We start from the raw sequence: 16,516 nt of genomic DNA on the forward strand, positions 1-16,516 counted from the left end.
TAAAAAAAAAAAAAAGAAAAGAAAAGAGAAAGAAAAGAAAAAAGAAGGACAGGAAATGAGGATCAGCACATGGCCAAGAATTTGGAGAAATTACATATTTAAGGTGGAACAAGCTAATGTCTTTAAGGTGGATTTCATTTACAAACTACTGGATTTGTTTTTCTCTCTACACATTGAAGTGTGTTCAGTCTGTTACCCAGCCCAGGGTTCAACTGCATTCTCCTCCTGCTCCCTCTCCCCTCACAGTCACAAGAGGAGAAGGAGTTGCTCCTTCAAAGGCACTCAAGACTCAGAGAAGCAAATTTCTGCAGGAAGGGAATCCTTTTCTGAGGGGTACCTAACAGCATTCAGGGCAGTTCACATGTAACAAACAGCACAACAAGCTGGAGATCAGCTACCCAGGCTGCAAAGGACCAGCTTGCAGGGATGGATCACATCATCAACATTTCTGGAAATGTTGCCCATGGGAAAAAAAAACCAACCCTGTTTCTAAGAGTTTAATCCTCCAGGAGGAAAGCAGCACAGTGCCCCAAAGCAGCAGAGAGGAGCATCGTTAGCAGCCCCTTTACTCGTCACACACACGGGGAGAACATTACATCTTCCAACAACTACAGGGGTTTCTCAAATCAAAATGCCTCTTCCAAAAAAAGCCAAGCACATGCTGCAATCCCCAGCCATCAGGGGGTGGCTGGGGTAGCCACTGTTCTTCCAGCAGATTCCATGAATGGAGATGCCATGGAAACCACTGCAGAAAGTGCCACCATGCTCCAGAAGACACTCCTGGCATATAGAGAAATGTGTCTTTTGGGTTGACTCAAAGAAGTGTGTGAGAAAAAGGGGAAAAAATTCAACTAACTGAAGAGTGCTAATATGGCAAAGGGAAACCTACAGTAGTAACCAGGCAACATTGCAGAAATAAAGAAAAAAATAAACTAGAGGTGTCTTGCAATGGTTCTCCCCTCAGAAAAACCTATGAGCTCAATTCCGTGATCTGAGACTTTGGATTCCACTTCTGTAGACAATTAACAGAGAAAAAAATTTGACCTGACCAAACCCAGGCATTTCTGAGCTCCTCCTATCTAGAGTGCCTTCCTGGCTCCACTGCTATCTTTATTAGCTTATTTGCTCCATGGGATCATTAGACAGAAAACTGATTTTTCTTTCTTCTAAGTAAGGGAAATCAAGAAAAACAGCAACACTGCTTCAGTCAGCATTTTCACAGTCCTCATCCATAGCCAATAAATCAAGCAGCATTCAAACAAAAGCAAGCTATAACTTGGGGAAAGAGGAAAAAAAATCACTATAATTACATGTTGAATGGAAAAAGATGACTATATGAGATGTTCTGCACTGCTGAGAGATAAATCTCCATTTTAAGCCACTTGTTGCATCACATCTTGTTTGAAGAGAAATGGGATGTCACAGCACTGAGAGGTTCACACACAGATACAAGACAAGGGGCAGGACCACAGAAGGGCACTAAAACCTAAATGCTGTGTGAACATACATGAAGAAATTTCTCATCAAGTGCTCATCCTGACACCCTACATCACTGAGACAATATCTAACCTACAGTCTCCCCATAAGCATTTACAAAGGAGATTCTTAAGCCAAAACTCTCTGCTAGGACCACTGTTCCAACTGCATAACAAAATCTGATATACAATAACAACTTTACCTGCCCTTGGAATGCAGTCCCTCTACATTAGGAATATCCAGTGGAGACACACAAAAATCAAAGCAAATTAGCTGAAACCATAGGTAAGCTTGCACAAGGGCTGTAGCCAGCAAACTGATCTCATATCCCTGAAAGTAGCACTACCTGCCCCAAACAGCTCAAGAGATCACAATCAGCCTTTCAGCATTGCTATAAATAGATTTAAATAGGTTGCAGAATAACTCTTATACTGGAAACACATGAAAATTATATACAACAGAAAGCCTTGTTAGGTCTCACAGATCTTAACTCAGATATGGGCTTTTAACTTGAAGCAAGGAAAAAAACTTCTAAAACTGCAAGTTAAGGCATTTCCTCACTGGAATGGTCCACAGCCTTTGCAGATGCTCTAGTGTAACTTTAGTCACCATTCTATCACCTCAGACTTTTCTTTACATTTCTTCAAGAAGCATGATGAACAATTTGGGCTTCCCTGTCCAGCTACAGAGTGATTTAAATGCTAGCATTCAGTGAATGATCAGAAAAGCTCATTGCCACAGTTTCTGCAGGTTGCACAGCTCCTTTACCTGATGTACCACCATCCTTCCAGGTTCTTTTGGATGACCTCCACGGTGACCCCTTTTTCGAACCCAATCTCATCCTTCCCCTGGCTGGCGTACGGCTGGATGGTGACATATTTCTCTTCTGGTGAGGGGAGAAAAGGCAACATCAGTTAGGGTCAGGATCAGTCCAGCTGCTTTTCTGCACTGCTTGCTTTTAAACTGCTCTGCAGCGATTACGTGAAGCCATCACAAAGGCGGAGCCCTGCTCAGGGGCCCACTGGTTATTTATGCTGACGACATGACAGATAATCAGCCCCTTGCCACTACCCTGCTGCTGATAATCACAGAATGTTTCCATGCCAATAATGACACAAAGTCCCCAGAGAGCTCCCCCCCTCTTCTTCCCACCTCCCTCCCCCCTCCAAGTTCCTCGAGTGGGTAAGGGAGAGGATTTGAAGCTGGACTTAACTCCCTTACTGTAACTTGACAGAATCAATTCAGCTGCCAAATCAGCCGAGCATCACGGCAGGAGCTGCAGCCAGTTGGCTCTTTGCACACACACATGGCTGCACGGAGCATTGTGTTACTGAAACCCGAGCACTGCATCCCCAGAAGGACACATCTCCCAGCCCAGAGGGGCTGGCCCTGCACGCTGCTCTCCAAGCACCTCCCAAGCAGCACAAGTCTACAGCAATGAGCTTGAAACATTTAAAAAAAAAAAAAAAGTGACAGAAGAACAAAAGAGGTTTGCATATGACAGGAGGCAATACAGCATTTGCATTCATACGTTGTGAAATGTTTTACAAACATACTTTTGCTAAGTCAGACTCCAGAGAAATGCACGTGTGACACTGGTGAAGGAGGGCCAGAATTAAGACACACACTTCAAAAGCACAGACTGGATTTCAAGTATGGTGTTGGAGCCAAAAACTTAGCATCCCTATTCATCTTCAGCATCTATCCCCTTCCCCACTGGGCAGAGGTTTTAAGCAGACTTGCTAAGAGCAAGCCAATAAGGAGAGCAGAACAGGCACTTGTCAACATCTTCTTCCACCTAGCCAGGAGTCATTTACTGCAGCATTCCCATTACAGCCAAGGTCAACCTTTCCCTCTGGAGCTTAAAAAATTACACCTGCCATTGAAAACTTGAACTACTATCCTTCCTCTGCAGCAGCAGACATGGGAAGTGCCACAGAACCCCTCTCCTCAACCCAAACTATGGTGCATGTGACAGTTTCTGTAGCTAGATTAAAGGCAGGGAAGAGAAGCAATGAAGTGCACCCCATCCACACTTCCTAGCACTTCCTACCAGCAGTCACAACAAGGCAAGGAAAGAATAAATGGAGAGCTGTCAGTGCAGAGGAATGGGCAGGAAATGAAGTGAATCCAAAGCTCCTGATCACTGCAGAACAAAGGAGCCATGAAAAGGCTGCAGCAGCTTGAAGCGAGCACTCTTTAAGAGAGTAAAACAGATCCAAGCAGCAGTTTCGTTTTGTGGCTTAACTGCATTTTGTTGCTGGGTGAAGCATGGAAACTTTAATGAAAAATAAACCAAAGCCCTTACTGAGACAGAGTAAGAAATAATACCTCAGAAAAGGGAAAATAATGTTGACAGAGCATCTGATGGCAGCAAATTCAGCAAAGTTACATCTCTGAAGTCCAGCTCCCTTGACTGGTCACATTTGGATCCTTCTAAGTCTGATGGGGCAAAATCTGTCAAACCTTTGCTACCAAGAGGAAAAGACTCTCTGCTGCTCTCCCCTAGGAGGGCTGCTTAACTCTTAACTGGCTTATCACTGGTAAGAAACTCTAGCTAGTTTGTAATCAGCACCGTCAGCTTATGACACCTTCCCCACAGAAATACTCCACTACAACATGGGGCCTGAAAAATGAAACTTGGCAAATGAAATCCCAGCTTCCAAGTCACAGGACAGGAGAGTTTTCCTAGCTAGGTTTTTGCTCTGGGTGGTAGAACTGGACTAATTTTTCCTCCATTTTCAAGTCTGCTGCAGAAGGAGCTCCATGTCTGGTTTCCCCTGCATGCAAAGCACTAAACTGAACTGCAGAAGACCCCTGGGCAGCTAGATTTTGTCCCTTTAAGGGCCAAGGGAAAGTTCAGAGCTGCTCTGTCCAGATACACACTGTTTCAGACACTTCCAGGGATGTTTCTAGGACAGTAATACTGAGCTAAGCATATATTTGCTGAGTCTTGGAAGAAGGCCCTCTTTTTTCTTTCCCCCATACCAAAGCTGCTTTATAACCCAGGCTGACAGAGGTCACCCTTGCCACTAGAACTCCCACAGAAATTGCTGTGTTTATTCTATTTTTCCTCCACACAACCACCAGGCTCTGCTTCAGCTAAAGCCAGCTATTCAGCTCCTCTGGCTGGGCAGAGTGGTCCCACTCTTCAGGGATGTGGCTTCCCTTCTTCTGCAGATAACCATGCACAGGGTGCTCATTCCTTGCTTCCTACACAACTTTCCAAACTTGTGTGTGAGGAACTGAGACAGTGGTCACCCATCAACACCAACAGCACTGGACTGATAACTCAGGAGAAACAGGAAGGCTCTTCTGAACTGCCACTGTCTCATTCTGTCCATGAGCACCCTCACTGCTTACATCTTAAGTCCTGTGGCTGTCAACTCAAGACTACTGCTTTTTGAGAATAAAGCCCTTTAGGTGACTCCTCCCTATACAAAAGAAATTAAAAAAAAATTAGAAAAAAAGAGTGCATAGAAATAGGAAGGGAAGAGAGAGAAAAAGAATCACCCATGAAGCAAGACAATCAAAAGTGTTAAAAATCAACTCTAGAAAACAAGGTCCCACAATGTTTTTGTTTAGCAGCTCTATTTTTAAGCCTACAGATAAAATCCAGGAAGCCACCATGACAATTTCCCCTTGCAAAGTACTTTGACAGCAAAAACTACATTTCCAAGACTGCACACATTTGGTTTCTGTCAATGCTGCAGGAGATACCACAAACATACATGAGGTTTGTAACTTAAACAAACTGGAGATATGGGCCCCCTTGTAATCAAAGTGTAAATTCTGTTTTGTTTCTCAAAGATTATCTCTAGCCAGTGGACACTTTGTATAAACCAAGATTTGCTGAAGGGAGCAGGGAAGCTCTCAGTGGATGTGTCACTGAAGAGGACTGATAATAGCATTCAACATATCAGATTATTATTCAAAATTCTTTAGAAAAGATATTTGACACTTCATGACTGATATGTAAAGTTACTGTAACGACTTAACTCAGATAAATGGTTTCATGAGAGAATCAGCAGAGCGTCAGACAGCAGAATGACACTGCTCTGAGTTACACTGACAAATCTGATCTATCATGCTGCCTTCATTCAGCTTCTCTGACAGGCAAGAGTATAAAACAGAAGTCAGTGAACTATCCCAGACCTACCATTGAAGTTATAAGCCCACATCTACAGAGAATACAAAAGTGTATAATTTTGGTTCATTAAGTTTTGACTTCAGAATTACCAGGGAAAAAAAAGACAAACAAAAGGATAATTTGTATTCCCCAGCTGCAGCTTCTGTTACATCAACCTCAGTGTTGAGGTCAAGTGGGCAGAATAAACTTTACTACATGCTACAAAGCACACACACCAGCTAAAAGGCTGCATTCAGAAACAATGGGATGGAAGTCCTACCCTCTTTGAGCTAAAAATGGCAAGAAGGCAGCTCTGTTCTTACTGAGGGACATCAGAGATCTATTAATTGCCAACTTCACTCCCATTCCTTTATCACTAATTTGCAGGCCAAAGACACCTTTCCCAGCTGAGCTGAAGATTTTGAGCTGCCCCAGTAAATCCAAACAAGGCAGGCATGAAGAAGCAAAGCTCCTTTGGCAAAGAGCTACAATACACATCTGTCACATCATGCATTATCCAACTGCAACCTACTTAGGTCGGAAGGAAAGGATTACTGTGTGTCACCCTCTCTCCTCCCCAGACACAGACACTATTTAAAATATACAAAACCAGAATTTTTGCACTATTTCAACCACCCAGCTCATACCTTGCTGCTGTAGCTGTGCTCTGCCCAGCCCTCCCAGACACTGTGGCAACCCAGTGCTCAGTCCACTACTTATTCCCAAGCCTCAATTCCCTATCAATGCACCTTTCTCTTCTTTCCTTTTCTCATTCCCAAAAGAAGGCAGGCTTTTATTTTGTTCTCGTTCTACCTAAAATCTCCTGAACAAACACAGTAGAGAACTGGGATCAAAATATAGGAACAGATCTTGGTGGATCACTTGGAAAACAGCATGGACAGCAGAGAACAGTACCTGTGTCCTTGGAACAGCCCACTGCACTACAGACAGGGCTTTTTTATAGCAACAAATATTTTCCCCCAGAAAATGTAGCACAGGTAGGGCTGTCTAGCTGGAAGGTGTGCACATATTCAGCACAAAGGATCTGAGCTGTACAGTGCCCTGCATGACAGCCACATACACTACATTGTCTATACAGATGTACACAACAGACCTGGTACAAGGAAATCACAGGTGTTTGAGTGTTACTTTTTCACAAGTTTTTAACATCTAATGTCCTTCTGTAACCACTAGAAGAGGACAAAAGAAGCAAAAAATAAAGAAAAGAAAAAGCCCCACCAAAACAAGAACACAGCCATTTCGTGTTCCTCCAGCAACACCATGGTGTTTTGCCAAGCTGAGACCTCTTCAACACATAAACAGCAATAGCTCTAAAACTAAAAAGACACTTTAAAACCAGTTTTTGAATACAGGGCAGAGTCAAAACAACTCATACAAAACTTGATCTAAAACCTGGCTAGTTTATGCACACCCATGTTTCTTGTCCCACCCATTTTAAGATGAAGCTTAACGAAGTGCAACTTTTCACATAAAAAGAATTTATAATACAGCTATTAAACCATCATATGATTTACAGCAGAGCAAGATGACCTGCAGCCATCTTGGCAATGCTCATCGTGCAGCAAGAGGTCACCTCCGCAGTCACAGTAATGAGGACTGAAATACTCCTTCTGTCTTGCCCAGCCTGTTCACTGGCTGTGATACAACACACTGGCTTGCAGAAAAATGAGGGATGAGACATGTGACTTCTTAAATTTTAGGAGAACTTAATGTCAATGACAATTATTTTTGGATAATTGCAGACCTTGACAACTGTGCTTTTTTTTTTTTTTTTTTTTTTCCTTTTGTGTAGGATTGCAGCTTGCACATGGTGAGCAATTGGATACATTCCAACACATTCCCTTTAAACAACCTATTTCTGAGTAAGTTTTCTTTTGTTTCACCTGATGTATTTCTGTCAAGTAGTAAAAGGGGAATCTCAGAAGAATTTTTAAGCATTGGTTATGGCATTTTCCATACCAAGTCACCTGTTAGGACACCTCTCCCACAGGAAAAACCTCAGGACAGCTAAGATGAAGCTCCATTCCCTCCTGAAGAAATTGTACTGACTTGGCTGACAAAGCAAGACACTGAACCTGACAGCCTGTGAGGCTCCTGCCATCCCATCTGTCAAACCAGAATTCCATATTTTGCATGTGTGACTGAGTACATTAAAGTTATGAGGTGTCTTGAAATGGCAACTTGGTCCCTTCCTCTGGCTGTCTGGATTTACACTTAATGTCAGGTCAAGGAAAGCAGAGTTGTAACTCTGTACAGCTCGAGTTGTAACACAGAGCTTCAGTAGTTCTTCCAAAATCTTCCTCATTCTATCTTCCCAGTTCCCTTGGCACTGATTATTTCAGATTCCTCCTAGTCTATCACCAAGGTGACAGACTTGCCCCAGCATTTTCGAAGTTCTCCACCATTGCTGCTCCTCACTGACCCTCCAGTGACTCTTTTGCACAGCCACCACAGCCACCTCCTGCCTGCTCTGCTCCCTTCCCAGCCTTTCAGCACACACTGCTCTTGCAGAAGGCTCTTGGCACAGCACCTCTCTGGCATTTCAACCAGACTCCTACCAAGTGCATTCCCAATTCAGTTGTTCCATCTTGAATTTTCAAGCCTGTGTGCTGTGCCTTGCTTTGATGCCCTACTACACGCACTCACACGTTCATGTGGATTTCCTACTCCTCCAAATTCTGTGGTCTTTTCCCACTCAGCCTCATGCCTTTCATATGATGCCTCATCCACCTGAGCAGGCTCCTTCCTCGATGGTATCAAATAACCTGAAGCTCTCAAATCCTTCCTAAAAAAAGCCTTACCTACCCTGATTTCCTGCCTTCCCAAACAAGCTTAGTTTTAGTCCTTCTCTAAAAGCTTTTAAAATACTGAAGGATCATTTTACACTATGAAAACCCCTTTGGTTGCAAAATTCATGCCAAATTGCCACTTGCCCACGTTCCTTTGATGCACAGATCTCCTTCTCTTTGTTTAGGCTGTAAACTCTTTGGGACAGGAGCCTTGCCTTGAAGCAGCTAAAATACCATGCACGTTTCCAGCCCTGCACAATCACTCTCATCTTTCCCAGGCAAACAGCCAGTGCTCAGACATTTCTGCTTCCAAGTTCTGAGAGCCCCATTTCACATTCTTCTCCTTCACCTCTATTTTGTAAGTTTTCTCTTTTCTGCCTCCATTAATAAGAGTGAAAGTTATCAGCAGCACTTCAGGAGCCAACCAAATAAGGGAATAATTTCCTTTACTCAGCTGGTGCCTGTACATGCCCCCAACTTTCTGTGACCCCCCCTGGTTTGATATGCTGGTAGGGGTAGGGATAGGGGGAAACTGGGCTAGAAATTAGCCAATTAATGATTTCTCAGCAAAATGCAACAGCCCCAAACCTACATCTTCCAAACCACTGAAGAATTTTCTTTCAAAATACTTTCCCCTCTGTCAGCAGTCTGTGTTCGCCCTCCCCCACTCCTCCGCTCCACCCCCCCTTTGTCAGACCTGCTTCTGGAAAAAGTCTCTCTGCTCCAGAAAGCAATGCATTAATCCAACATGGACTTTGTTTTACTTGCCTAAATATGCAGAGAGAGAATGACTGCCCACAGTTATCAAATGTGTTCATCTGCAGACAGAAGCTCTTCAGCCTTTGTCCCTCTTCCCTTCCCTGCTTTTTGTTTTAAATAATAGAAAACCTTGTGCCAACAGATAGAAAAGAACAATAATGACATTTCTTCTAAACAGCTTTGTATTGTGCATGCTCTTACTTCAACCAGGCAAGGACCAATAAGCATTTACTACTTTCCTTGGAGAACAGAGTAAAAGAAAACCCAAACAAACAAACAAACAAACAAACAAACAAACAAACAAAAAAACCCAAACCAAAACAAACCAAAAAACCCCAACCAAAGGAGAGAAGAAACTAAGTCTGAAGCTGTTCTGTGCTGGCTTGATTTAGCACAGCAATGTCACTCACAGTCTTCTGCTGTGATTGACAAACATTTCATCACCATCAAGCACAAACAGGAAAGAGTGTAAACAAGGGGAGAAGTCTCATGGAGGGGGCTGCCAAAGAGGGCAGAGCAGCTCTGGTGAAATGCAGGAAAGTATAAGAGTGCACAGGCACATCAGCCAGGCTGGATTACCAGTACTGACCAAGTGCTCTTTCCATAGCAACACAACAGGCTGAAGAACCACCCACCTGGGCTAGGAATGGGGGTTCCAGTATTAAGACCAACTCAAGATGAGGTTCAAGTATCAAGACCACTGGGTTACATGGCTGCCTTCCCTCTACACACTACCTTTGCCCATCAAGCTCCCTCACTCCCTAAGATAAGCAAGCAGTGGGAAGTTCTACAACTCTTTCAATGAATAGCTTATTCCTTGTGCTAGGAGCTACTCCTGAATAATTGGCTCATTTGGCAGAAATTCAGCCCATATGTCACTATATTGTTGGTATGAATAACTTTAGAGTGATTTCCTGCATTGTAACAGTTCCAGTTGAAAGCACTGGGCCCAAAACCAAAGCAGCAATAACTTAGGTCAGATATCTGGCACAGAAGACAGGCATGTAACATCCCAATTTTACCAATCAAACTGTAGAAGCACTAATGACTTTTCATTAAATTAAGCCTGTAAATTATCCTAAATTCCCTTTCAGGGGAATTTCCAAATAACTGCATGTGCAGAATTACTATTTAACCCAGTACAAAACATGAACTCTGCAGCTTGCAGGTCTAATGAGTGTCAAGTCTGAGGAAAACTACAAACTTTCAGGCTTCTCCTCACAGCCCATATTTGTATTACTGGAGTTTCAGAATGTATAGGAAAAAGTTTAGAAAATGTACCACATTTAACATTAAAAAAACCTCAAGCTTTGCAGCTACATAAGAAACACAAACCAATGTAATCTCTTAGATCTGGGCACACCACAGACCATTTTAAAGAGAAAAGTTCAGCAACAAAAGTCATCTGTTTCTCTTTGTAGAAACAGACTACAGCTGTTCCCTTTGCAGATTTTTTTTTCAGGTTTAAAAAAGGAGCACTACCATGATATTCAACAATTTGTCTTTCATGTTTCTTATTCACAGACCCAGTACCATTGCTTCCAAATATCTGGAGGTCAGAGATGCCTAGCCTCTTCAAATGGCTTTGGCAAGGTCAGAAATAAATAAGCCATATGCTGCCCCTAATGATTCTCCCCCATCAGGCACAGTCTAACAGGGAAGCAAACACTCTTCCCTTCTGCACTCCAGCTTTCTCAGTGTTTTTAATATTCAAATCACTTAGAAAATTCTGCCCTTCAGAAGCAATGCTTAATTCCTTTGATTCTGGCCTTAAAGTGATTCTCTCACAGGCCTAACTGACAAAAATGCTTATTAGTGGTACCCAAGCATAAATACAAAGGGAGGCATCCTTTACAGCTTGTTTTTAAGCTCCAGTGAACTCCTGGAGCTAACCCTTCCAGCAAGCAAGGATTATTTCAAGCAGAATATTGCTGGGTGGGAAGAATTTCAGCCAAAATGTTTAATTGAGTTTGTTTCCAAGAGGCCAAGTGGGGAAGGGGAAGCTGTTCTGCTTGTGTTGAACAATTCTGGCAACCTCCTGTCTGAACAACTTTAGTTCTTCTGTGCTTTGGAGCAAGGACTTGAAGGTTGGCAGGGAAGTGTACATGTACACTTCATGCATTCTGTCATTTCAGTGCAAATTCACCCAAATTTGGCCTTGTTAGAAGTCTTCTGGGATGGGATGGGAGGGGAAGATGGGAGAAAATCTCTCCTGACCTCATATAAACTGTGTTTTGTTAGAGAACAGCAGGCTGGACACCCAGAGAGACTCATACTTTCAACAACTGCAGTTTGGAAGGCGTAGATGTCTGTACAGGCTGCAGCTCTGCCAGATCATGAAGCCACTGTCTCCAACTTGTGCCCATTTATTCAAGTCACTTTCTTTATTTCCAATAAGCCTGCTCTTGTAAGGATTCCCTAACCTATAATTTCTGATGACAATGAACAGCTTATTTTTAGCCAGCCTGGCTAGCTGTGGCTTAAATACATTGGAGAGACCGTATAGAAGCTCAGTCACAGGGGGTGCCCCAAACCTTGGACAAAATCACAGATTGCTGAAGTCTGTGCCAAGTCCAAGTGCCAAGATTCAGTTTGAGATAAAGCACATATTCTCCAATACCCTCAAAACCCCAGCCCTGCTTGGGCCTAATAGGGAAGAAACAGTAATGAAGCAAGAAAAAGGCAAAGATGCAAGGAATTAGGGCAGCCTGTACTGGGGAAGACTGCCAGGGAGGACACTGACACTGGTCAGAGGGCAGGTCTGGAGAAGATCCACACATGGTGGGCATCAGAATGCAAGAGGGAAAATCTGAGAATGCATCTTAGGTCCTTGAGTCTTACCAGCTGACTGCTAAGGGACTGGTAATGCAGTCTTAATATTTTATGGAGCTTTGTTTGCAATATTGTACGAATATAAAAGAATGCATTTGTTTTTACCAGTAAATAAATTGTTTAGAAAACTGATTCCCATAAATTCTCCCAGTTAAATTGCCAGGAAGCATCTAGCAGAGTTGGACAAAGCAAAGTCAGTAGCTCCCAAACAGTTGGGGCGCAGAAATAAGCACACTTCCCCCACCTCCCACAAGACAGCATGTGTGCTTATGAGGGTTCTTTGGTGCCTCCAGAGTGCATTTGGTGGCTGAGAAGAAGGACTTTGTCTTCTGAAGTTAAGTTTCAGCTTCTGCAGGGTCAAACTATGGCAGGTAGAACACAGCTATTGTTGCTTTTGTTTCCTCAATGATAATTTGAAACAAAGGGTCACTGAAAAGCTGGGTGGGCTTGAGACAGCAGTCTGCACATAATATCATCATCAAATCCAAAGGTAAATTTGCCACTTTAAAAGTACAGTTCTTAATAGGAAAGGGCACCTTTCCATTAACTGGGAATCATCCCTTGTGCTTACATTTGGATCCATTCCCTCAGTAAGGTTGTCTGAAAGTTACAGAGGTGTAAATGGTGCTTTATCCCACCTTTCCTTTCCCAAGGGCAATGAACACATCTGGATGATTTTCCAAGTGGAGCAGGAGACAGATAGGGATACCTTTGGTCTGGGAAAGATGATTCACTTGCTCTTAAGAAATACTTTGCTTATAGGGCTCCTCAGACTTCACCCAAACACAGCTTCACCCAAACACAAGGTGTTCCCTCCTACCCTGCCATTCTCACTCTTAGACCAGCAAAAGCTGAAAGAATACAGAACAAACCAAACCAGCTAAAATGCTGCTACTGGTGGCATTTTAAATACCTAGGAATGATGCCAAAACCTCCCAAAAGTTCTCAAGACTCTCTCTTTAGTACCCAGCACTTCTTGCAAGGAAGAGAGGGGACTGTAACTGGAATGATTTTCATCTTTCCACACCACACACTCTTCCAGTGTGCGCATCTCTGAGCATGGCTTTTTGGCATTCAACTCATTTTAACAGCCCTGAAAGTATCCCTTGTTCTTACTGAGGCAGGAAAGACTGAGCACAAATATGCCCAAGTTAAAACACAACAGATGTGAGCTTCCCCAACAGCACAAAGTCAGACTGCAGAGCTACTCTTGGTTACCAGCCTCCAGCTCCTGGGTGCCTAACCCTGTCTCCGAGCCACCCTCAAGCTGTCATGTACAAAACACACATCTGAACTCTGGAGCTTTGGCCCCTCACTACCAAAGTGCCAAAGATGCAGGTCCTGCAGCTGAAGCTGCAGTGTGGCTTTAGGTGGCCCCTGAGTGGCTGGTGCCAGAGGAAGCTGTGAATTCACCTCGACTCTGCTGCCTGTTGACTATCCCGCCCAGCGTCCATCGCCGGTCCAGGCGCCTCAGGTGAGCCTTGCGTCGCTTAGAAACTAGTTTGGAACATGGATGGAAACAAAACAAAGGGGAAAAAAAGAAGAAAAAAAAAGTGATGGGAGGGTGAGGAATAAAAACAAAACATGGTATTTACAAGCACTGGTCTTGTTAGTGGGAATGGGTTAGGAGGGATGCAGATGTTTTGTTTTACTTTATACAGTACAGTGGAAAAAGTTAACTTCTTGAGCTAGAGCAATGTGAGCCATCCAGAACTGTCACAAATTGCTACTAATTATAATTTAAAAAAAAATCAAAAACATATACACGCTCCAAAACAAGCTGCACAACTAAAGGCAACTTGTCCAAGGAGAGTGCAGTGGCAGGACACATCCTCATTGCTGTTGTATCTCCTAATTCAGCTGCATGATCTTTGGGGAATTCCGTCTATTGCACATGACATCAAACCCAACAGGGCTCTAAACCTCTCTAAGAAAAATTATCACAATATAAAGAAACACACAAACTCTTATATAAAAGTTCCCCCATAACAGCAGCATTCAGGAACTGAACCCAAGTGAAAAGTATCTGATGTGCTTGCAAGACATGACTTGCATTCATTGCCACAGCTGGTTCTTGTGATCAAAACTTCTAATATACAGATTACAATATCAGGAAAAAAACTAACCTTGCAATTATTCAGCAGGCTCAAGAAGCTAACAAGCCAGAACTGAGTGTTAGTTACATACTCAAACAATAACTTATGCTTAAAGTATAAACAAACAAAGACAAGACACTTGTGGAAATGGCACTGTGAGAGCAGCTGTACACAGAGGACACCACTTGTTTTCTGGAGCACATACTTAGATCTCTACTCAGATTCTTCTTTTGCTGTACAGGTGTGAAAGACACTGGAACCATTAGACTGGCACAGAAACACAGCCAAACACTTTTCCATTCGAGGGCTTCCATCCCAATTTGGCAACTACTGCAAGGGTTCTAGGTGCTGCTGCAAAGCAATGGCACATATTGCAAGGTAGTGACAGCTGAAGTGCAAACACAAGCATTTTACCAGTGGTGCTGGGAAGCTGTTCATAAACTTTGATATCACATTATTAATAATAATTCAATTCTGTATATGTGCACTTATTTAGGGATTATATCCTTATACTGGAGTAAGCACTGTTGTCTTCTAGAACTGCGTTCTGCTGGCAATCAGGCACAGCAAAATTATTTGCTTGGGAAATCATTAGCTGGACCAAAAAAAAAAAAAAAAAAAAAAAAAAAAGAAAAAAAAAGAAAAAAAAACTTCACCAAAGAGTGGATTTTGACTTCTTGTCCTTTATATCTGTCAGGGACTTAGACCAGACTTTTATATCCAGCCCACTCTCCTCAATTTCTCCTTTGCAGTAAGGCCCAAACCTTTCCACACCACCCTAAGTGGAGGAGTGGTGAATGGTGTGGAACAGGTACATTATCTAGTCCCTGGTACTCTGTACTTCCCCTTTGGTCCCATGTTGGTCAAAAATCAACGACAAATTTTCAGATGAGCCAAATCTCAGGATTTTAGACAGCTGTGGTTTTGGCTCATGGAAATCAGTGATCATCTTGGAAGCCCATGAGGGACAAAAGATGAGCAGATTTAACCTGGTGACTTTCCCCAAATCAACAGGACATTAGACTGCCAGTTACACACATGCTACACAGGGAGACAACACAGGACACCTTGCTAGAAACACAGATTATAGCAGAGAGAGAAGTTAAGTTGCAATAAGGCTGCCTGTGTTAGGAGGTTTCTATACAAGAGAGGAGGAAATGAAATGCTGAATGTAAAGGCTTGCAAGGTGGAGAGGTGCAGAAGGGGTTGAAACCGCCTCAAGGTGTCGATACAGAGCAGTCAGCTTGCTTTTTCTGACACTGGGAGTTTGGAGGATTTAGCCATCCAGGAACACCCCTTGAAAACTGTGGGTCACACAGACCCACCACACCGTGTCCTCACAACATACAGCCATTCCCAAGACAGCTCTTTTATTGTTTTATAATGATGCTTCTGTATGAGCCAGGGTTTTTTCCTTAAAAATACTGAATTTTGTCATTTTGCCCAGACTTGGACTTGGTTGGTCATGTCACAGTCACTAGAAAGACTGCTTATTAACAAGTGTCTACACCTTCCCAGAGATTATTTTAACATGTTTACTTTATCAGCTTCTGTAGCTGTTAAATGTTTCTTTAGATTGCTTTCTGATTGTTTTCCAATCCTTGCAAGATGTGTTGGTCTAAACACAGGCCTGGGTAACAATCAGTCTGCCTTCATCCAGACAAAAATGTTGTGCAAGCTCAGGTGCAGAGAGGAAACACTTCTGTCTTTCTCCGAGAACAGACTACTTGAAGGGAAACATAAAAATATTACTGCTATATTAGTAGAGGCAGAATTATTAGCAAGATGTGTTCAGCACCCTGCTGTCTTGACTGGGCCTGCCACAGCAGAGCAGACTTCAAAGTTTGCCTGGGTTATGGACTTGTTCCAGGCCTGTTAAAATGGGGAGGGACAAGGGGCTGATACACAAAGCTCCCTACATCAATGTTTCTGTGCTTTCCAAGTTGGAGGAGCAGAGATTGCAGAGTTGCAGGAAGTCAAGGTCTGTTGGAGTCACTATGAAACCTGTGTAAGCTCTAAATTGTGGGGCTAAGGCACTTAATCCACTAGAAGTGCCTTCCTCCTCAGTTGCATCAGAGCCCCTTTCTCCTGCCTACCTGGAGAGAGCTGGCAAGTTTTCTGTTCAAGTACAGTCACTTTGATATACATTTTTAAAGACAGTGAATCCAAGTAATTCTTTCTTCTCCTATGAAGTAATTGTATGGAGAAAACCAGCCCAAGTAAAGAAGAACTGGAGGGGAAGATACAAAGAATGTAGGAAGTCTCAGCTTAGGCGGCTAATAACATAAACCAAAGTTACTAAAAAGCAAGCAAGCAAAATCTGGGGCACACAAAAGCAGCTGCAGAGGTTATGCAATTACATCTGTCACTGAGATGGAACTGAGCAAAAAGGGAAGGGCAGTCTCAGGTTTCAG

General features: G+C 43.0%; 1 protein-coding gene across 9 annotated transcripts in view; it reads right to left on the bottom strand.

Moving 5' to 3' along the window:
* Window positions 1-16,516, bottom strand: part of SH3PXD2A (SH3 and PX domains 2A) — a 245,802-nt gene that overhangs the window by 20,349 nt on the left and 208,937 nt on the right. For 7 of the 9 annotated variants that reach the window (XM_059851909.1, XM_059851908.1, XM_059851915.1 and 4 more), the window contains 2 exons: window positions 13,420-13,503; window positions 2,245-2,362 (listed from right to left, as the gene is read on the bottom strand). In XM_059851909.1, coding sequence (XP_059707892.1) covers window positions 2,245-2,362; window positions 13,420-13,503 — 202 coding nt within the window. The remainder of the gene's footprint in view (window positions 1-2,244; window positions 2,363-13,419; window positions 13,504-16,516) is intronic. The other 2 variants (XM_059851916.1, XM_059851910.1) reach the window with 1 other exon arrangement.

This window comes from Haemorhous mexicanus, chromosome 7, assembly GCF_027477595.1.
Source record: "Haemorhous mexicanus isolate bHaeMex1 chromosome 7, bHaeMex1.pri, whole genome shotgun sequence".
In the NCBI taxonomy this organism is placed as follows: Eukaryota; Metazoa; Chordata; class Aves; order Passeriformes; family Fringillidae; genus Haemorhous; species Haemorhous mexicanus.